Source organism: Rhinolophus hipposideros (genome assembly GCF_964194185.1).
Source record: "Rhinolophus hipposideros genome assembly, chromosome: 19".
In the NCBI taxonomy this organism is placed as follows: domain Eukaryota; kingdom Metazoa; phylum Chordata; class Mammalia; order Chiroptera; family Rhinolophidae; genus Rhinolophus; species Rhinolophus hipposideros.
This window is the reverse complement of record NC_138065.1, coordinates 48,041,901-48,059,391: the sequence shown is the minus strand read 5'-3', so window position 1 is coordinate 48,059,391 and position 17,491 is coordinate 48,041,901. Positions and strand designations below refer to the sequence as shown.

The 17,491-nt window shown below is 41.5% G+C and overlaps 2 protein-coding genes across 7 annotated transcripts; one reads left to right on the top strand and one right to left on the bottom strand.

The window, feature by feature from the left end:
• Nucleotides 1–315: 315 nt before the first annotated feature.
• On the bottom strand, nt 316–3,541 carry LOC308487684 (uncharacterized protein; the record flags this gene model as incomplete). The annotated part of the gene is made up of 10 exons (XM_081026203.1): nt 316–376; nt 553–592; nt 774–801; nt 1,533–1,581; nt 1,774–1,803; nt 1,940–1,979; nt 2,255–2,298; nt 2,968–3,009; nt 3,211–3,243; nt 3,490–3,541. 10 exons carry the CDS (start codon nt 3,539–3,541, stop codon nt 351–353), a joined length of 384 nt encoding a protein of 127 aa, XP_080882329.1. The 3' UTR covers nt 316–350.
• Nucleotides 3,542–4,245: 704 nt separating this feature from the next.
• ZBTB37 (zinc finger and BTB domain containing 37) lies at nt 4,246–15,505 on the top strand (the record flags this gene model as incomplete). 6 transcript variants are annotated; one of them, XM_081025357.1, is made up of 5 exons in its annotated part: nt 4,246–4,486; nt 4,993–5,187; nt 6,284–7,240; nt 8,841–8,940; nt 14,483–15,505. In XM_081025357.1, exons 3-5 carry the CDS (start codon nt 6,318–6,320, stop codon nt 14,969–14,971), a joined length of 1,512 nt encoding a protein of 503 aa, XP_080881483.1. In that variant the 5' UTR covers nt 4,246–4,486; nt 4,993–5,187; nt 6,284–6,317. The 6 variants fall into 6 exon arrangements, with proteins under 6 accessions (XP_080881483.1, XP_080881488.1, XP_080881486.1 ...); XM_081025360.1 differs by having other exon boundaries at nt 4,443–4,486; nt 6,281–7,240; XM_081025359.1 differs by lacking the exon at nt 4,993–5,187 and having other exon boundaries at nt 4,449–4,486; nt 6,281–7,240.
• Between the last annotated feature and the right edge of the window lie 1,986 nt (nt 15,506–17,491).

Sequence of the window (17,491 nt, the reverse complement as noted above, 5' to 3'; positions counted from 1 at the left end):
ACTTGCCAGACTCATCACCACGGTGCTTTCAGCAAATGCACGTTTTCCAGTTTCTGCATTCATCTGCTTGGTGCAATTTCATCTGTGTATTTGTTTTGATGGCACACTTGCCCACTTTGGACATTAACGGGACCACTAAGGAAGGGCTGCACGTGTTCCTTGGCAGTAACTGTGCTTTCAAACCTGAGACATCCTGTAAAAAACCAACAGGCTGTATCACACTAGGCGAGATAGTGCTATGGGGTCTTATTTACAAAGGTGTCCCATTTTCTTGCCTTCATCCCATTAAAGGTGAAATAAGCAGACTTGACCAGATGGTTTATAAATATTTATTTAAATGGAAAGTTGATCTAGCCACGAGTGTCCATCCGGCTGCCTGCAGGAACAAAGCTATTTTCAGTCATTTCCATATTTCAATTCTAAAGGTATTTGAAGTACGCAGAATATCAGATCTTTTATTATCATCAAGTAATCAGTGAGAGAGTTCAAGTTGGGGTGAGATCATCATGTATTCTGGAATAAGACAACACTGCCAATATTTTGAAGGCTTACCTCTCAACGGGTCAGCTGTACGACTGATGTCATAAATGCCCTAAAAACAAAGATCATATATTAATCATGGTAAAAAAGAGCTTGCGTAAGCAATGTTAGTAAAGTAACCTCAGAATAAAAATGGAACGGTTTTATTAGTGATATCATTCTGTTTCATTTGGCAGAATCATTACATCACTGGTTACATCTTAACATATTATACATACCAAAGACGGACTTACCATGAAATCTTCACAACGGAAGGTCTGCCTGTTTGATTAAAAAAAGGACATTCGTTGTCTATTTGCCCCTCTTAATTCCCCCAATTTTTGTAACCCATTTTTCATCTTCAACTTTTGGAAAAGTAACATTTAAGGCAGTGAACCTATTCTGAACCTTTCATGTATAATGGTGGATGCACTTACTTCATGATACATTGGTCCAAACCCATAGAAAGCACACCACCATGAATGAACCCTAATGCAAACGATGGACTTTCGATGGTAATGAGACCAATGTAGGTTCATAATTTTAACAAAAGGCCCATTCCAGTGGCTGGATTATCAACGAGGTGTATAAATACAGGGTATATATAGGAACTTGGCACTTCCTATTCAATTTTGCTGTGAATCGAGGTGCAATGATCAACTTAACTAAAAACTAAAACAGCTAAATAACCCATTCTGGTATTAGCTACAGACTCACATATAAGCCACAAACATTTCCTCACAAAAATGCTACCTTCACTTCTCCAAATGTGACTTAAACCTTAAATGCAATAGAACATTTGTATGAGACATTAGCTATCCAAACCCCTGAATGTTTTTCGTGGGACGATGGCTAATTCCCCTTCTTGAGGTTAGAAATAGGATTGGTGCAGCCAGATACATCAGATAGGAGCGAAAGACAACATTGCTCATCACTGTTCATCTGCTGAACTATGTTATCATCATTGTATCGGCTTACAGCACTCAACACAGAAAACAAATGTGATGCTATACCTTTGCTTCAAGACTGCGCCAGACCTGTAGCCAACACAATTCTTCACACCTGCAGAAATTGACTCAAATTTAGTAACAGGTAAGTTAATAGGTCAATTTCTAAATTTTCCCAGGTACTGTTTCAGTTTTTAAAAAATCTTCACTTTTTTTCAGAGAGATTCCCATCTGTTTTAAATTTAAAAAATCATCACTAACAGCATCTTGCTTAGTAAGATTAGGTAAGATTTAACAAAATACCTACCTTTATATAAAAGGTTTCCAAAATCTGCACCTGAAAAAAGAAAAATCATTTAAGACTGCTTACTTCTTCCAACTGCCTAGTGGTTGGCAACACTAACAGCCGACAACAATCACATTTCAGCAATATAAACCTGAGGACCGGAAGCCCAAGACCTGTTTCGTCTTACCCTGAGCATGCCATCCATGGGTAAAATGTGGATCCAGTAGCTAGAAGAGAAAATATCTTTCATTAGCATGTCAAATAACATTAAATTCTCTCCTCAGTTACTTTTCACAGGGTTCTTCAGTGTTAGATTTGTCTACACGCTCACTTCAGGTCAGACATTTGATCAACATCATTACAAAAACCCTATTCGGAGCATGCATTAACAAGCATTCACTAAGCAAATATAAAGTAATCAGTAGCTTGGTAGTGAAGCACACATTACCAGCATTTTCAGTAAGTTTTGAGTTTATTGAAATGTGTTTAAACTGATACTTACCAAAAAATAAAGCCAGTCCAGACAGGTCAAAGACTCAAGTCCACCTACAAAATAAGAGTGGTTTTACAATAGCCAAAGGTGAATTTTCTCCTCATTAATCCAAGAAAAGGCCTGAAATCAGGTAGAGCTAATAATTAAGACCTTCATGTTTGTTCAGTCAGTATTTGCTTATCATCATACAGGCTGCTTTTATAAATCATAACATTTTACTAAAGGTAACAGGACAGGTTCTGGCATTCAGTGCATTGAGAACAGCATTCAAAATCTTCATGGCACGAATGAATGCTTCCTATGCATTTACAAGGCAACCCTGAACGCCACTGGCCTTCTGTCACGTTTGCCCCATTACCGACGTTTCATTATAATTTTACTTACCATGTCAGCTTTCAGCTAGTTCTTTTTAGTGCCTACAAAAATGAAACCAGATTCAGTAATGGTACTTTGCTTATACTATTAACAGCAAACCTGTCCAACACCAGACACATCAGACAAATAAATGGTACATCTCTTCACAATTCAATCTGCTGAACTATGCAACCATCATAGTATCTGTTTCAGGTGTCCCCAGGCATTAAATATAAAATATCAGATGCAGAAGTTCACGTTTGAAAAAGGCAGGAAAACCCTAAACATCAGCAGTTTTGACAAACTTGTTATCCCTTTAAAAATAATTGAAAGGTACTGGGTAGTATGACTAGGAAAATGCTTCTCACCTGTCTGCCCATGGCTGGAGCGTGATGCTTGCGCTTCAGGATCTGGGAAGGAAACAGCTTCATGTCAACTTAGGTGCAACCTCTATGTTCTCTAAATCACTATTTTGTGTGCCTCAGTTAGTATTAACGGTGGTTAATAATTCTCGTCATTCTTACAGTCAAGAGTAGCAAATAAAATGTCATCATGTGGCACCCAGCACTTTCACCCTAGCTTCGCTTTGTGAGGGAGTGTCAGTAACTTACCCCAGTGACCGTTCTCATTCCTTTGGCACAGGGCTAGAAAACAGACACAAAGAATACCCAATCAATCATACAGTGCAACCAAGTTCAACATTGATGTCTAAGTATTGAAGCCTCAGAATACAATTTTTCAGAAATCCCTTCTGTCCACTACTCTTAAACCATCATAGGCTTAACAAAAAGACCACTTTTAAGCAGATTTCATTCTTCCCATCGTGTTTACGTTTCTTACCTGCCCGTCAGAAGCCAACAAAAGCCACACTGCATTCGTGCCTAGCATACCTAAGGAAAAATTAAGAGTTCTTTTAAGTTCAGTTTGTTCTAAATTGGGCATTTCGTCGTTTCTCTATCACCTATGCAAATCGTTTACATCACCCATGGCATGCGTTTCGGGTGCACTTAGATTTCGAGCATTGCACAAAGTTCAAATAAAGAACCACTGATGGAATCAATGGTGCAGAACGCAGTGGTTTAAAGAACCACGTGGATTACCCAATGAACGGCCTCCCAGCAGGAAGCGGCTCCGGCCCAGGTCACTGACAAAGGCCTACTAGGGTGGGTGACTCGGCATGCGCCGCCATCAGAGCTGTTGGCATTCATCAACAGTCTCAGATGTCCCTACCAACACAGGCTTCATCAGAGGCAGAGCATACAAGCCGAGGTTGTTCCGCAGTTCCGCTCAAAAAACCGAGCAGTTGAGTTTAGGTCGAGCCCGCACCCAACGCGCAATCCTCCCCCATCCTTATCTTGTGGATCACGCACTGGCTTGGGACTGGCCGAGGAATGCCAGTCAGTTTAAGGAGACTTTAATTGCCACGGCCTGCACGCCTCGAGCCACGAACCCATTTAGCAACCTCAAAAAGATAACGCACATACCCAACATCCGACTTCCAGCCTCGAAAGACCGAGATGGCGTCCAGGAGCCTGTATATAAGGATGCCTTTCCATGACGTCATGACGCACTCTCCCCGCCAGCGTCGTCTTCAGCTCCGCCCCCAGGCCCACCTCCTTCCCTTCCTGTAAGCCCGCCCCCTCCTCATTGTGGGCGGGGATACGAACGGCCGCGTGACGCGAGGCTCCCACCCTCCTACCGACTGAGAAGGAAGAGGGGAAAGGGGAGGGGGCGCGAGGGACGGAAAGCGCTTGGGGAGGGGGAAGGGGGGCGGTGTAAGAGTGAGTGATTTCCTTCCGGCACGTCGCCCGCTCTGGGGGAGGGGGTGGGGGGTTTCACTTCCGGGACGGAGTTGCGGCCCATTCCGGCCCATTTCCACCCCCGGAGGTAGGTGCTGCTCCTTGACTGGGCTCGGGCCCCACACTCCGGTCCCGCTGCCCTACCCCGGGGCCGCCCTGCCCGATCTCCGCCTCAACCTGCTCCTGGGGCGCTCCGCCACTTCCCTTCACCCCCTCTCCAGGCGCCCGGAGACCTTCCACCCCCTTGGCCCCGGGCCGGGCGGAGGTACCGGACCCGCCCCCTGGCCGAGCCCCTCCCTCAGGACCCCGGGATGGGCGGCCCCCTCCCCCACCGGAGCCCGGCCACACCCAGACACACACACCCACCTCCGGGCAGCTCCCGCCCGCCCCCGCCTGCCGCCTGGCCCCGGTCCCGGGGCGACGCCCCCTTCCCGGTGCTTCCTTTAGCCTCACCTGATTGCTCGGGGCCGGGCCGCGCGCCTCGCGCCCCCTCCCGGCCCCCGCCCCTCGGTGACATTTCGCCGCTCAGCCAGCTCCCCGCTCCCCACGTCTCCCAACGCCGACGAAAGCCGCTCCCGACTCTCCCTCTTACAGCTCTCACCCCAGTGCCGACGGTAGAGAAGGACCTTACTCCAGGGGCTTCCTCCTCACTGGGGAATTGCGGACAGAGCCAACAAAACGGGCGCTGGTGTAGGCTCCACAATAAACACAGCTGAATTCATGATGACATCGACAGAGGCTCTTACTGGATTAAAAGTTTTCAAACAATCAAAAACGCTTTGGAAAAAGGTCAGATTGGCTAAAGTTGGTTCTTAAAAGCAGTGTATACACTTCCCTATTTAGTGATAAGTGCGTTCTAAATGGGAGCTCGTCAGGATAAGTTCCCCAAGTTTCAGGTCTTGGGTAACTGATGTTTTATAAATTTACAGATAAATGAAAACACATTGGGCTCACGTCAGTGCTTCCCTATGGGGATTTATACAAACTGCTCGCAACCTCTGAAGAATGTTGGATGCAATTACAGACATAAGTGTTTCCGCTATTTTTAAAAACTCTTAATGTAAAAATATTGGCCCTACTTGGTAAATGCTCTACTTTTTACTAGCTTTCATGAACTAAATTTCAGAATTAAAGTATCACCACCACCCTGAAATTCCCAACTTTGAATTTAGGTAGAGGCAGGTATATCTACCCTTTTGTAATTCTGAGAGTGAAGTTCAGGTTCTCTGCATCTTGATTGGGTCCTGTGGCATCTTCCCTAACCTAGAGTTTGCCTCAGTCCTAAACCCAAAGCCTTTTTTGTGAAGGCTGTGGCTCTTCAGCTTGGAAATAATGGCTTTCATTCTTGTGGGATTTGAGTGACTTTCTATAATAATAAACTTAACTCACGAAACAGTAGTCAGATGTTAAGAGGGGTATCTAATCAACCCATCTGTATAATTACATTTATTCAAAAAACTTAAGTCTCATTGATTTCCTCCAAAGAAAAGTTGGCACAGGATTTGATATTGTGTGCAAATGCCTTATAGTTAACACTTAAAAAAAAAGGCCAAAAAACTGTCACAATTGCTTCCCCCCCCCTCTACTCTGTCGAACTTCTGTTTTAATGTTGCATAACTTGTTAGTAAAGAAAACATGGGCATAACTGGAATTTTTAGGAGTCTTAACAGTCATTTTTTGGTGTTCACAGCATCTTGCTGTGAAACCTGAACTGAAAAACCTGTTGGTACTACTTTTCTATATCTAAGCACGAGGCAGGTTATCTCTTTTTACCGGGAGATTTTGAAATTTTGCCAAGTAATATTTTTAAACAGGTTTGAATTGGAAAGCATGAGGGAAGTGAAATTATAATTACTGATGAGAGTATGGTTTCCTCTTTCAGCAGGGTTGAATGCCTGCCTGCACCCTCGGGCCCCACCATGGAGAAAGGTGGTAACATTCAACTGGAGATCCCTGACTTCAGCAACTCCGTCCTGAGCCATCTCAACCAGCTGCGCATGCAAGGCCGGCTCTGTGATATCGTGGTCAACGTGCAAGGACAAGCTTTTCAGGCTCACAAAGTGGTCCTGGCTGCCAGCTCCCCCTATTTCCGGGATCACATGTCCTTGAACGAGATGAGTACTGTCTCCATTTCAGTCATCAAGAACCCTACTGTTTTTGAACAGCTCCTTTCTTTCTGCTACACCGGGAGGATATGCCTGCAGCTGGCGGATATCATCAGCTACCTGACAGCTGCCAGTTTTCTGCAGATGCAGCATATCATCGACAAATGCACACAGATCCTGGAAGGCATTCATTTCAAAATTAACGTGGCCGAGGTGGAAGCGGAATTAAGTCAGACGAGGACAAAGCACCCGGAGAGACCACCAGAGTCTCCCAGGGTGACACCCAATCTAAACCGCTCCCTTAGCCCACGACACAATGCCCCAAAGGGAAGCCGGCGAGGTCAGGTGAGTGCCGTGCTGGATATCAGGGAGCTCAGTCCTCCCGAGGAGTCCACCAGCCCGCAGATCATTGAACAGAGTTCTGACGTGGAGAGCCGGGAGCCCATCCTTCGGATCAATCGAGCAGGACAATGGTACGTGGAGACAGGAGTAGCTGACCGAGGGGCACGCAGTGATGATGAAGTGAGGGTTCTTGGAGCCGTTCACATCAAAACTGAAAATCTGGAGGAGTGGCTGGGGCCTGAGCATCAGCCTTCCGGAGAAGATGGGAGCAGCGCGGAGGAAGTCACTGCCATGGTGATTGACACCACGGGCCATGGTTCTGTGGCACAGGAAAATTACGCTTTAGGATCTTCAGGAGCCAAGGCGGCTCGGCCCACGAGCAGTGAAATCGACAGGTAAGTTCAGTTTTGGTTGCCCACCTACTGGCCATGGTGCAGACATCACTAAAGCGGGCCCCTGTGTAATGAGCATCTTCCTTACTTGAGGTTCTCAGCCAAAATAAGTTGTGTTGGGGAAACTGGAGGTGTGCCAAAAGACTTGTATTCTTATTTTGTCAAAGCAGGAAGCTCTAGTCTGTGAAGTATTCACAGTGTTGTGAGAACTACGGTAAAGTTAGACACTTCATGAATCAGAATACCATCTGCAGCCACCCGAGGATCAGTAATTGCCAGGGCTTCCTGGAAATGCCAGGCAGGGAGCTGACCATCAGCCGGTATGTTGTCACACAGGTGGGTGGCCTGGGAGGACTTTTACTTGCCTTTGTAGCACTGTTTACTTTTCTTTACCCCCACCTACCAAGTGAGAGGACGTACAGTACCAGCACTGATTGTTCCTTTTCAGTTAATGCAATCACAGTACAGTAGTGCCACAGAAAAGCTTTTTGGATGTTTTTCATTCCTTTTTTCACTTGTCCTTTGGTGATGTTGTCCCTGGTTTTCACTGATGCCTGCTGCTACCACAAGCCTGAGAGTCTGTTTTTTAAACCAGTGCTGTCGTGACCTGTGCCTCCCTTGTCTCTTTCTAGTACATTGCAATTGTTAGCACAGTTCTCTTCGGTAGAAATAGCAGTAGTTTTAATATAAGTAAATTGAAAGAAGGTCTCTGTTGAGTATTTCTTTTTTTCCATTGGTTCACATCTGGTCTTAAGAGACGTGTCACAGAAATTCAGATAGTATATACTGTACCAGCTTCAGATGGTCTTGATTTCAGTATTTTCCTTCTTGTGTCCTTAATAGTTAAAACATTCTTGAGCACAATACTTGTTGTCCCTCATGTTAGTACTGTATCCGAATAGCTTAAATGCCAAGACTTTTAAATCTCTATGATCTATGTATCAACACTCCGAAATATATAACAAGTTACCATGGAGTCTGGGGGAAGGAACAACCAAAAACCTAATAGTTACATATAAAAAACAAAATTATAGACCCATTATTTTTGTGTTTTTTTTTTTTTTAATTGGGGATTATTGGAGAACAGTATGTTTCTTCAGGGCCCATCAGCTCCAAGTCGTTGCCCTTCAATCTAGTTGTGGAGGGCGCAGCTCTCAGCTCCAAGTCCAGTCGCTGTTTTCAATCTTAGTTGCAGGGGGCGCAGCCCAGCATCCCATTCGGGAATTGAACCAGCAACCTTGTGTTAAAAGTTCCTGCTCTAACCAACTGAGCCGTCCAGCCGCCCCATAGACCCAGTTTCAATTAATTCTTTTATGGTCTCAGTACTTACGTAAGGATAGAAGCTTCTATGTAGCCTTAGCTTCACCAGGTCATGTGGCCTATCTGCTATGTTATTTTGTATTTCTTAAATTTACTAGGGCAAACCTTTCTTATTTCAAATCAGATCGTATATGTTAACTTTCTGAAAGTATTTCTTAGTAATCTGTTGTTCAGATTATTCCCCCTTCCTCAAGCCATGGGATGAAGAGGGTGGACATCATAATTGTTGAAGTTCCTTAACACTCCTTTTCTATTAGTCCCCTTTTTGCTCCTCTTCCGACAGATTTAGCCCCTCCGGCAGTGTTGTCCCCTTGACGGAGAGACACAGAGCCAGAAGTGAGTCTCCTGGGAGAATCGATGAGCCTAAGCAGCCCAGCTCCCAGGTATGTAGTGTGGTTGTAGGATTGCTGAGGTGGCTGAAGAAATTACCACTGTGTGTGAACAGAATAAATGAATCAAAAAAGAAAGACGTAGGAGAAGGAATGGTGACCCTGTTAAATAAATAGTGTATTTGATTACTTTTTTTCTTCATTCTCATTTGTGAGCATGCAGGAAATACACTTTTGGTATCAGCAGAGTTTGGGAAGTAGAAAAGATGAGATTGTGGAACAACTCTCCTGATTATAGAACCAGTGTACAGTTCTGAGAGTAGTAATAAAAAAATAACCCCCAAAACTACATGTGGGTCATTTAGGACCTGGGATGGAGAGTCTGATTCTGTATGTGTGTGGGTATAACACTACATAATTCACTAATTTATGTAATATTATGTATTTGTAAACCAATGCTTGTGCATTTTTGTATATGTTTGCATTTTTGTATCCTTGTATCTTTTCATTCATTTTCTTCATGAATCTTTTGTTAGACTAAAATGTTCTAGAAAGGGTAGAAATGATGACTTCTATTTTCTTTGCAACTCTCCTTAGCAAGTAGTATAAGTAGTTGGTTGATACTTTGGTTTATTTTTTCTCACAGGTCTCTATCATTGGAGATTGATTTTTAAAAAGATGGTGAACTCACCAAGTAGAACATAATACACTTTTGCTCTTTAAACGGAAACACTGGTGGATTGAGATTACATTGCTAATTTTTTAGCTTCATTATACTGATAGTATCTTGTTTAGTTTTTATCTAAATAGTGGATATTTATTGTGTCCACAGTATAGTAACAGCTGCAAGACATTGTTGCAAACTATATTTACTTTCATATTATCATGCCAATTTTTCAGACCAGAAAAGGAATTATAACTATTACAAGAGAACTGTTTAGTTTTAATAAGGTGTTAGAGAAAATGTTAGGAGCATGGAGGAAAAGTAAGTTTACTCATATAATTAGGGCACTTTTTTCTCCTCATCTCTCAAATAAGATGTGATGATTATGGGAAGGTGACTGTTACACAAATAAATACAGCAATGAGACAGACCTTACAACTTAATGGGTGATAAGACAGACTAACAAAATATGCAAAACACATATAGAGAAAACTAGACTTCAGTAACAGTAGGTGGGAATAGGAGTACTTAAAAGGCAGTTAATAGAATCAATATCCACCTAAGGAAAGTGTTACTCAGGAGGGTTTAAATGCAATGTTGCATGAAATAGAAAGAGATAACTTATTTCATATGTAGATGGAATAGGGATAAAAACTGGAATTCTACCAGGGTGTTTAGCTGACTGAAGCAGAAGGTACAGGATACAAAGGAATAGAAGATAAGTAATGCTGTCTGGAGGTGGTATTAAAAGAGGAGTTGGTATATACTCTAACATGTATGAAAGTTTATTATGGGGAGTCTACTCACCAGTTATTTTTTCCTGCCACAAAGAACCAAACAGGACATGGAGTTACATTACAGCGAGAACAAATTTTGATAGACTTGAAGAGCTTCCTGGTTATAAGGGTGATTAAACTGGCACAGACTACTAAGGTCACTTCTTTGCTCAAAAATACTCTCCCGTTGTTTTCCTTTTTCTACATTGTGAAGGTTAAAATACTTGGCTTCATGTTCCACAGAATTTACAGTCTTTCTAACCCAGCTTTTCTAAGCACCCGCCAGCATTCACTGTCTTATCCCAAACAGGCGGACTTTCTCTGTGTGTCAGAATCACATCAGACTTACTCATGTCTCAGCACCTTGTCTGGGATGCGCTGTTCTTCCCAGGTATCTGCGTTCACCCAAGGCCCAATGCCCTAACTAGCCCAGTCCTCTTTGATCTCTCCTTGAACTCCTATAGTATTGGCAGTATTTGTAGTATTTGTATGATGTAATTTTTCCTAATTCTCCACTGACTCATATAAATCATTTTCTGTTTGCATTAATTTTGTCTCCTAGATTGAAATCTCCTTGAGAGCGGAGTCCATATTTTGTAATCTTTGTATCTGACATTGTCTTATCCAGCACCCAATGAGTAGTTGTTGTTTTGCCACTAAGTAATTATGAGTAACTGAGGTTACTTAGTAGTTGTCCAGTAAAGAGGCACCTACTAAGGAGGAGAGTATGTAATTGCCTGTGAAATCTTCAGTTTTGGAGATCTTTAAATAAAATTAAGAACCAGCTCAGCTGATTTTTGAAGTCCCTTCAGTTCTGTGAGTCTCCGATTGTAATTGAAGGTTAGGATGGTGGATGGCTTTGAACGCCATGTCTAGAATCTAGTCTGCTATTTGTTTTGGAAATGGGGAAATCACTTATTTATATGGAATTTATTCATTGTTTCGAATAATTGGTTAAAAAAATAGTTACTGCACACCTACTACATACTTCTGTGATATTCTGTAGTGCAGATGTCTCTGTGCTTACAGAGTTTACAGTCTAGTATGGAATTGCCCAGTGGGAAGAATGAAATGATCCATCTCTTAGTGACAGAACCGGGAGGCAGCCAGTCTTGTCCTTGCCTCTTTTTAAAGTTCTAAGGAATAAAACTACCAAATACATCATTGCCTTTGACAAGGACCTAATCTACAGTTCATGCTCACTCATTGGCTCTTTTATTGCAGCTTTACTGCGATATTTTTCTTACATGAAATTGACCACAATGTGTGAGTTTTGTGCTTACAGTTCATCACAGATGGCTAAAATACATTTACTTTTCTGCTTATGGGCCATACTTGTGTGACAGTACTTTCCTTAGAAAGTTAAGCAGGTTGTTTTTATGACTAATACTGTGTATCCTCAAGATTATGAATCATGTGGGTTGGTAATGTTTCTTAGTAGGTACCATTTATTGAGCCTCATTATCTCATTCAATGCTCAGAGCAACCTGTGAGATAGATGCTAGTATTATACTCATTTTACAGAGCAAGTGACGCATAGCGTAGTTAAATAATTTCTCAAAGTCAGTAAGTAGGACAGAGACTTGAACCCAGGTCCCAGCACCGTTTGCTGTACAGTACAATAACATGGGTTCAGAATACGTATTTCAGAGTACTGTGACCATGTTTGAGTCTCCTGAGACTCCAGTAGAGCTGGCAAAGCACCTGCTGACCTTTTCATTTTAGAGGAGAAAGCTAAGCCTCAGAGAAGGTGTTCTGTGCGTAGTCCGTGGTCACCCAGGACCGCTTAGTGGGAGAATCCCTCAGTCTTCGGATGAGTTCAGTTTGTATTATCCAGGGAATTGGAGCTGAAAGAAAGTTGATGTCAAACAAATTAGAAATCATCTAAAACCTCAGTCTTAACTGTTCCGTGATTGACTTCACATGCTGCTTCCCAAACCTGCTGAGAACTGCCTCTGTTCTGTTGGAAATGCTGAAGAGCGTTGTAGCTAATGTATGTGAAAGGGGGCAAAACACATTTTTAGAAATTTAAGAAAAGGGCACAAGATTAATTGCATATATATATTAATTGCATATGTATGTGTGTGTGTCTGTGCGGGTGCGCACGTAATATGTTCAGAAGCCAACAGGCTAAAAATATCACTAATTTCTGGGGCGGCCAGTTAGCTCAGTTGGTTAGAATGCGGTGCTCTTAACAACAAGGTTGCTGGTTCGATCCCCACCTGGGCCACTGTGAGCTGCGTCCTCCACAACTAGATTGAAACAACTACTTGGAGCTAATCAGTCCTGGAAAAACACTTAAAAATAAAAGTTTTAAAAAAATCACTAATTTCTGAATGATAATATCTTAATATAGAATTTTGAATGAAAACTGTTTATAAACCCAAGATCTTTAAATTATTCATTCAAAGAAATACATTTTTTCTACTCCAGTTTTCAGATAAGAGGAACCCATGTTTTCACATACTAGATACTTTGACTATTTAGCTCATTAACTATCAGATTAGGTAAAAAAAAATTGAGGTCTTATTTAATCGATATTAAGGAATTACTATTATTTTTTTTTGGTGTGATAATGGCATTTTGATTATATTAAAAAAAAGAATCCTCATATTTTAGAGATCTATACTAGAATATTTATGGATGAAATTATGTCTGCGATTTTTTTTTCAAAAATAATATGAGAAAGGAGAAAGATACATGAGGGTAAATTAAAAAATTGTCCATGGGTTCATAATTGTTGGGTGATGGTATTCAACATAGTATTCTGTCTAAAAATTCTAATAAAAAGTTTAAAATACATACATCGTTTGTCCTTCATAAAAAAAGTAAGTAAATCAGAAAAGGATAGCATTTATTTTGCAATAACTTAAAGTGTTAGTTGTCTAACAGCAGAGTTCTAATTCTGCTTTTATAATAATTGCTTTTTAATGTCAAGTAAATTAGTTATCTCAATGTAAGAAATTTAACTTGGTGGGAGGTACTTTATAAATTAAGAAAGGTTAGAGATTACTCTGTGTACTTTTAATAATCTGTTTAAATCAATTAAAAACCACTGCAAATGATAGGTATATAAAATTAAATGATAATGTTTGCCTTCAGTATAAACAGTTGGAAAAGTGAATTAGCAACGTCATTAGGAATGTGTATTTCCCATTTCTCTTTGTTTTGTCTGTTTTGTTCAAACATTTTTTCTTTAGTTCAGAGAGTAAAATCAGAAACCAAGTCTTGTACTTCTTGCTCTGTCATTGTATTTGATGGACAGTAATCAGTCAGTAAATACTTATTGAGCATCAATTTGTGAAACGCTTATAGGAAAGAGTAACTCAGCTAGTAAATTCATATTCCGTCTCGTTTCCTTTCCCAGCTCTTCTGTCAATTTGCTCTGAGGTCAATTAAACTTTGAGTAGTCCTGGAATGAAGATAATATGTTAGTATGGCACTGAAATACTTTGGAATAAAAAGGAGTGCTGTCGCCTACAAATTGTATACATCTTTATAAAGCCAGTTACTAATTGATTAAATTTTGGTATTAATGATAATGCCATAAGTATAATTTATAATGTGCTTGCCATAATGTCAGACATACTAGCCATTAGCCATGTCACTTGTAGCTATTTAAATTTTAATTAATTGAAAGCAATTAACATGAAAAATTTAGTTCCTCAGTCACACTAGCCATGTTACAAATGCTTAATAGCTGCATATGGCTAATAGCTACTCTATTAGATGGTGCCAATAAATAAACATTTCCATCATCACAGAAAGTTCTATTTAACCAGTACTGTCCGAGTACCTATGTGATTATCTAGACATAATTGCAAATTAGATTCCAAGAGGATGGTATGAGTGGCCTCAGAGTCTCTTGTCGCTGCAAAATAGAACATTCAGTGGGGGGGTTAATAAGAAGCATGCAGTTGTTAGCCAGAAAGTAACTTTACTGGCTTGTTCTGTTATGGTAATGGAATATAGTGTCCTCAGATTTTCTTTGTTATGTTAACATCTTTACTTTTTGGTAGTAATTAATTTCCTTTTTGGATCGCTACTAAACATAGGCATATAGCTTCATACCAGAGGTAAAAATAGATTTGCTTTCCTTTACCATATCCACTTAGTAGTCTATGTTCTCGTGTGCTTGTCTTCCTGTCTGGCACAGGTAGAAGAGTCAGCAATGATGGGAGTAAGCGGCTACGTGGAGTACCTCCGAGAGCAGGAGGTATCCGAGCGGTGGTTCCGGTACAACCCCCGTCTCACCTGCATCTACTGCGCCAAATCCTTCAACCAGAAGGGGAGCCTGGACCGGCACATGCGCCTGCACATGGGGATCACACCCTTTGTCTGTCGCATGTGTGGCAAGAAGTATACCCGGAAAGATCAGCTGGAGTATCACATCCGCAAGCATACAGGCAACAAGCCCTTTCACTGTCATGTTTGTGGCAAAAGTTTTCCTTTCCAGGCCATCTTGAATCAGCACTTTCGCAAAAACCACCCTGGCTGTATACCCCTGGAGGGGCCTCATAGCATCTCCCCCGAAACAACTGTCACATCCCGAGGACAAGCTGAGGAAGAGTCCCCTTCACAAGAAGAGACAGTTGCTCCTGGGGAAACGGCCCAGGGCTCTGTGTCCACCACTGGCCCAGACTGAAACATCGATGGGGAGGGGGCAGACCCTCTTCCCCTTTGGGCCGTGAGCAGCCAGCATCGGCCATGGGTTGGTACTTCGATTCACAAAATGCCACATCACTCAATCGGAAGATGTTGCCAGACTAGGGGACCAGCAACATCCACGAAAGCACTAGAGGCTTTTCCCCTCCTCCTTCCCACCTCATTCTTTGGAAATTTATCAAGCAAATCACCTTTCTAATTCAGGGATCAACAGCCTTGGTTTGTTAACTTTATAAGAAAAAAAATTTTTTAACAAAACAATGACAAACGGTCATTTATCTACCAGTCACGTTTGAAGACTGTACTTTGGTCCATATCATCCTCGTGGCTGTAGTTGCCCAGATCTAAAACGCAGCAGGAGCCTTGATCATCTGAACCAGCCAATCACAAGTGAGAAGGAAGTAGTCATGATGGTGACGATGAGGAATCTCTTCCTTCCTTGCCAGAACATGCAGTTTCACATTTCAAGAAAAAAAAAAAAAAAGAATCTTGGTGCTTCTTATTGTTTTGAAAGGTTAGACCTTATCTTTACCCTGATCGGGCATCTCATACTTTGCCGGATTGTTTCGTGTAAGCAGCCATCTTGGAGTGTTTAGTGGGCAGCATCCCCGGAAGCACTTTAGGCAACTGGAAGTGAAATGAGCAGCAGTGTTTGCAATAGGTACTGCTATACTTCGGGGTTCGAGTGCTGTGTTGAGGTGAGGGGAGCAGGGAAGGAAGTCTTTGATTTGCAAATGTGGAACAGCACAGAGCCTACTGCAACTTACTGATTGGAATTTGTAAACCATAGTGCTTGTGTATCTTTGGGTGTTAGGAGATGACTCTAGTCCAGATGCATTAATGTGTTAGGCTGACTACCAAAGTTTCATCCAGTCTCTTTGGCTCCTAATTTCACGTAACAGCAATATTATAATACATCAAAAATGTCACTCTCCAGTGAAATGAGCCTGGGTTGTATCTTAAATCCACAGGTCTCCATATTTGATAATTTTTATATGACGTTTTAAACACATTTTTTTCTGTGGTATTGTGGTTGAAGAAATTCAACGTTCTGGTTCCTACTGCAACCACAATTCCATTTCCTTCTACATATGTGATAGTTCATATTTTCAGTCCAATAGAAGAACCTCACTAAATCCATGTCTCATGTCTGCAAACCTAGTAAGTCATAAACCAACCACCAGCAAATTGCTGGTGACTCCAAGAGCTTTGCTTTTTAATAATACAGTACAGGGCATTTACCAGAAAACATCGCGCACAGTCATGTTGCAATAAACTGATCAAGGCGTCAGTTTTGATCAGGTTTTGTTACTTAATCATTCCTAAGATTTTTAAAACTTCAAGGGACCTTTTTGGTAATTCTGGGTATTTCAGAGATTCTTCATCCGGCACTGAGAGTCAGAAAGAACTTACCAAACATAGTTTTAGATGCCCTGTATTGCATGCAGAGAAGGAAGGAGGGTTACTAATGGATGCAGGCAAGTAGATGCTTACAAGTGCAGATAGCAAAAAGAAAAATCGCTAGCTTCTCTTAATGATCATTAATATTTTAAGAGTATTTAAATGTGTAGTGGTTTAAGAAATTATTTTGGTGCAGAGGCATCGATAATTTTAAGAGATTTTGGAGAGGGGCTGGTCATGCCTGCACTGGTGAGCCATTTGTGAGAATATTACTAGTGTGCTCCTTTCCTGAGGATGCTTTGTGATTGTGGAAAGAAGGGTAGAAAAGATGGCATTTCTTGTATAATAGGAAGATGGTGCAAAGGGTAACTCTTCAGCAGTCTGGGAATTGTACATTTACATACAGCTGCACCGTATCACTAGAGAATGGTTCTTTTCTGGAAAAACAGAGATGCATCTTTTAATAGGAATGTAATGATGCTACCATTTTTTAAGAGCCTACCCTCAAACATAGTGTTGAAGCTTTATTTTATCTTTAGAAGACATAGACTGGGGCATTCTCTTCCGTTGGACAACAGGTGAAAAATCGCCTAGGGCCCTTTTAGGGACCAGCTATGCTCTGTGGCCTAGAAAAAGCGGAGTTGAAATTAGACTAAAATCTTGAGGGAAACATTTCAACTGGTAGTCAAGGCTTTCAGTGGACTCTGCCATTACTAAATGGGGGAGAAGTATAGAACATGCTGCTTTAGATGGAGCTTTTCAGCCTACCAAAAGATTAAATCCATCCTACTTTTGAGAAGTAGTATGCTGGAAAGTTCTTTATTGCTTTGTTCGTTTCTTAGATTTTATGTGAGAAAGTAGAGCTTCTTAAATGATTACCAAATTGTAAAGGTGATGTGCAGTAATTTCTGTAAAGACAAACTTTGCAGCATGTGTCAATACTCCATCCAGGGTTAGCAGCAAACACTTTAAATGAAGTAGGGACTGTCTAACAATGTGGAAATGGTATGAGGGTTTGGTGGGTTCCCGTTCCCTTCTCATTCACTTCTAATAGCTTTTGCTGCATTGATACTGTGAATAGAGTGCTTCTCGGTCACCT